The sequence below is a fragment of the Neopelma chrysocephalum genome, unplaced genomic scaffold, assembly GCF_003984885.1.
Source record: "Neopelma chrysocephalum unplaced genomic scaffold, ASM398488v2 Primary Assembly neopelma1_97128, whole genome shotgun sequence".
In the NCBI taxonomy this organism is placed as follows: Eukaryota; Metazoa; Chordata; class Aves; order Passeriformes; family Pipridae; genus Neopelma; species Neopelma chrysocephalum.
The window spans coordinates 1-473 of record NW_020925769.1 but is presented as its reverse complement, the minus strand read 5'-3'; the positions used below and the strand labels follow the sequence as shown (position 1 = coordinate 473).

The 473-nt window shown below is 67.4% G+C and overlaps 1 protein-coding gene across 1 annotated transcript in view; it reads left to right on the top strand.

Annotated features, from left to right (window-relative positions):
- The window catches only part of CXXC1 (CXXC finger protein 1), an 8357-nt gene extending 8146 nt beyond the window's left edge, over nucleotides 1-211 (top strand). The window contains exon 14 of the mRNA XM_027671712.1: nucleotides 71-211. Within this exon, the coding sequence (XP_027527513.1) occupies nucleotides 71-211 (141 nt within the window). The remainder of the gene's footprint in view (nucleotides 1-70) is intronic.
- The last annotated feature ends 262 nt before the right edge of the window (nucleotides 212-473 follow it).

Below are 473 nucleotides of genomic sequence, written 5' to 3'. Positions count from 1 at the left end.
TTCCCCCCCAGTGGTACAAGTTGTCCCTGTCGCTGTCCCTGTCCCTGTCACTGTCCCTTTTCCCCCGCAGTGGTACAAGCTGGACGAGCTGTTCGAGCAGGAGCGCAATGTCCGTGCGGCCATGACGAACCGGGCGGGGCTCCTGGCGCTGATGCTGCACCAGACGATCCAGCACGACCCGCTGACCACGGACCTGCGCTCGGAGCGCTGACCGGGACCCCCCACAGCCCCCCCACAGCCCCCCCCACAGCCCCCACCCCCCAGGTCTGGGCCCTCCCCCCCCACACACAATAAATCGGGTGTAAAAACCACGTTTGGAGGTGTCTGTGGGGCTGAGGGGTGTTAATGGGGCTGGGGTCCTATAGGGTGGGGGAGCCCTTGGAGGGCTGGGGGGTTCCTGGAGGGCAGGGGGGGCAGGGGCAGCATCCCGGGGATGGGCTGGGAAGGATCTCTGGGGATTCTGGGGGGGGGGG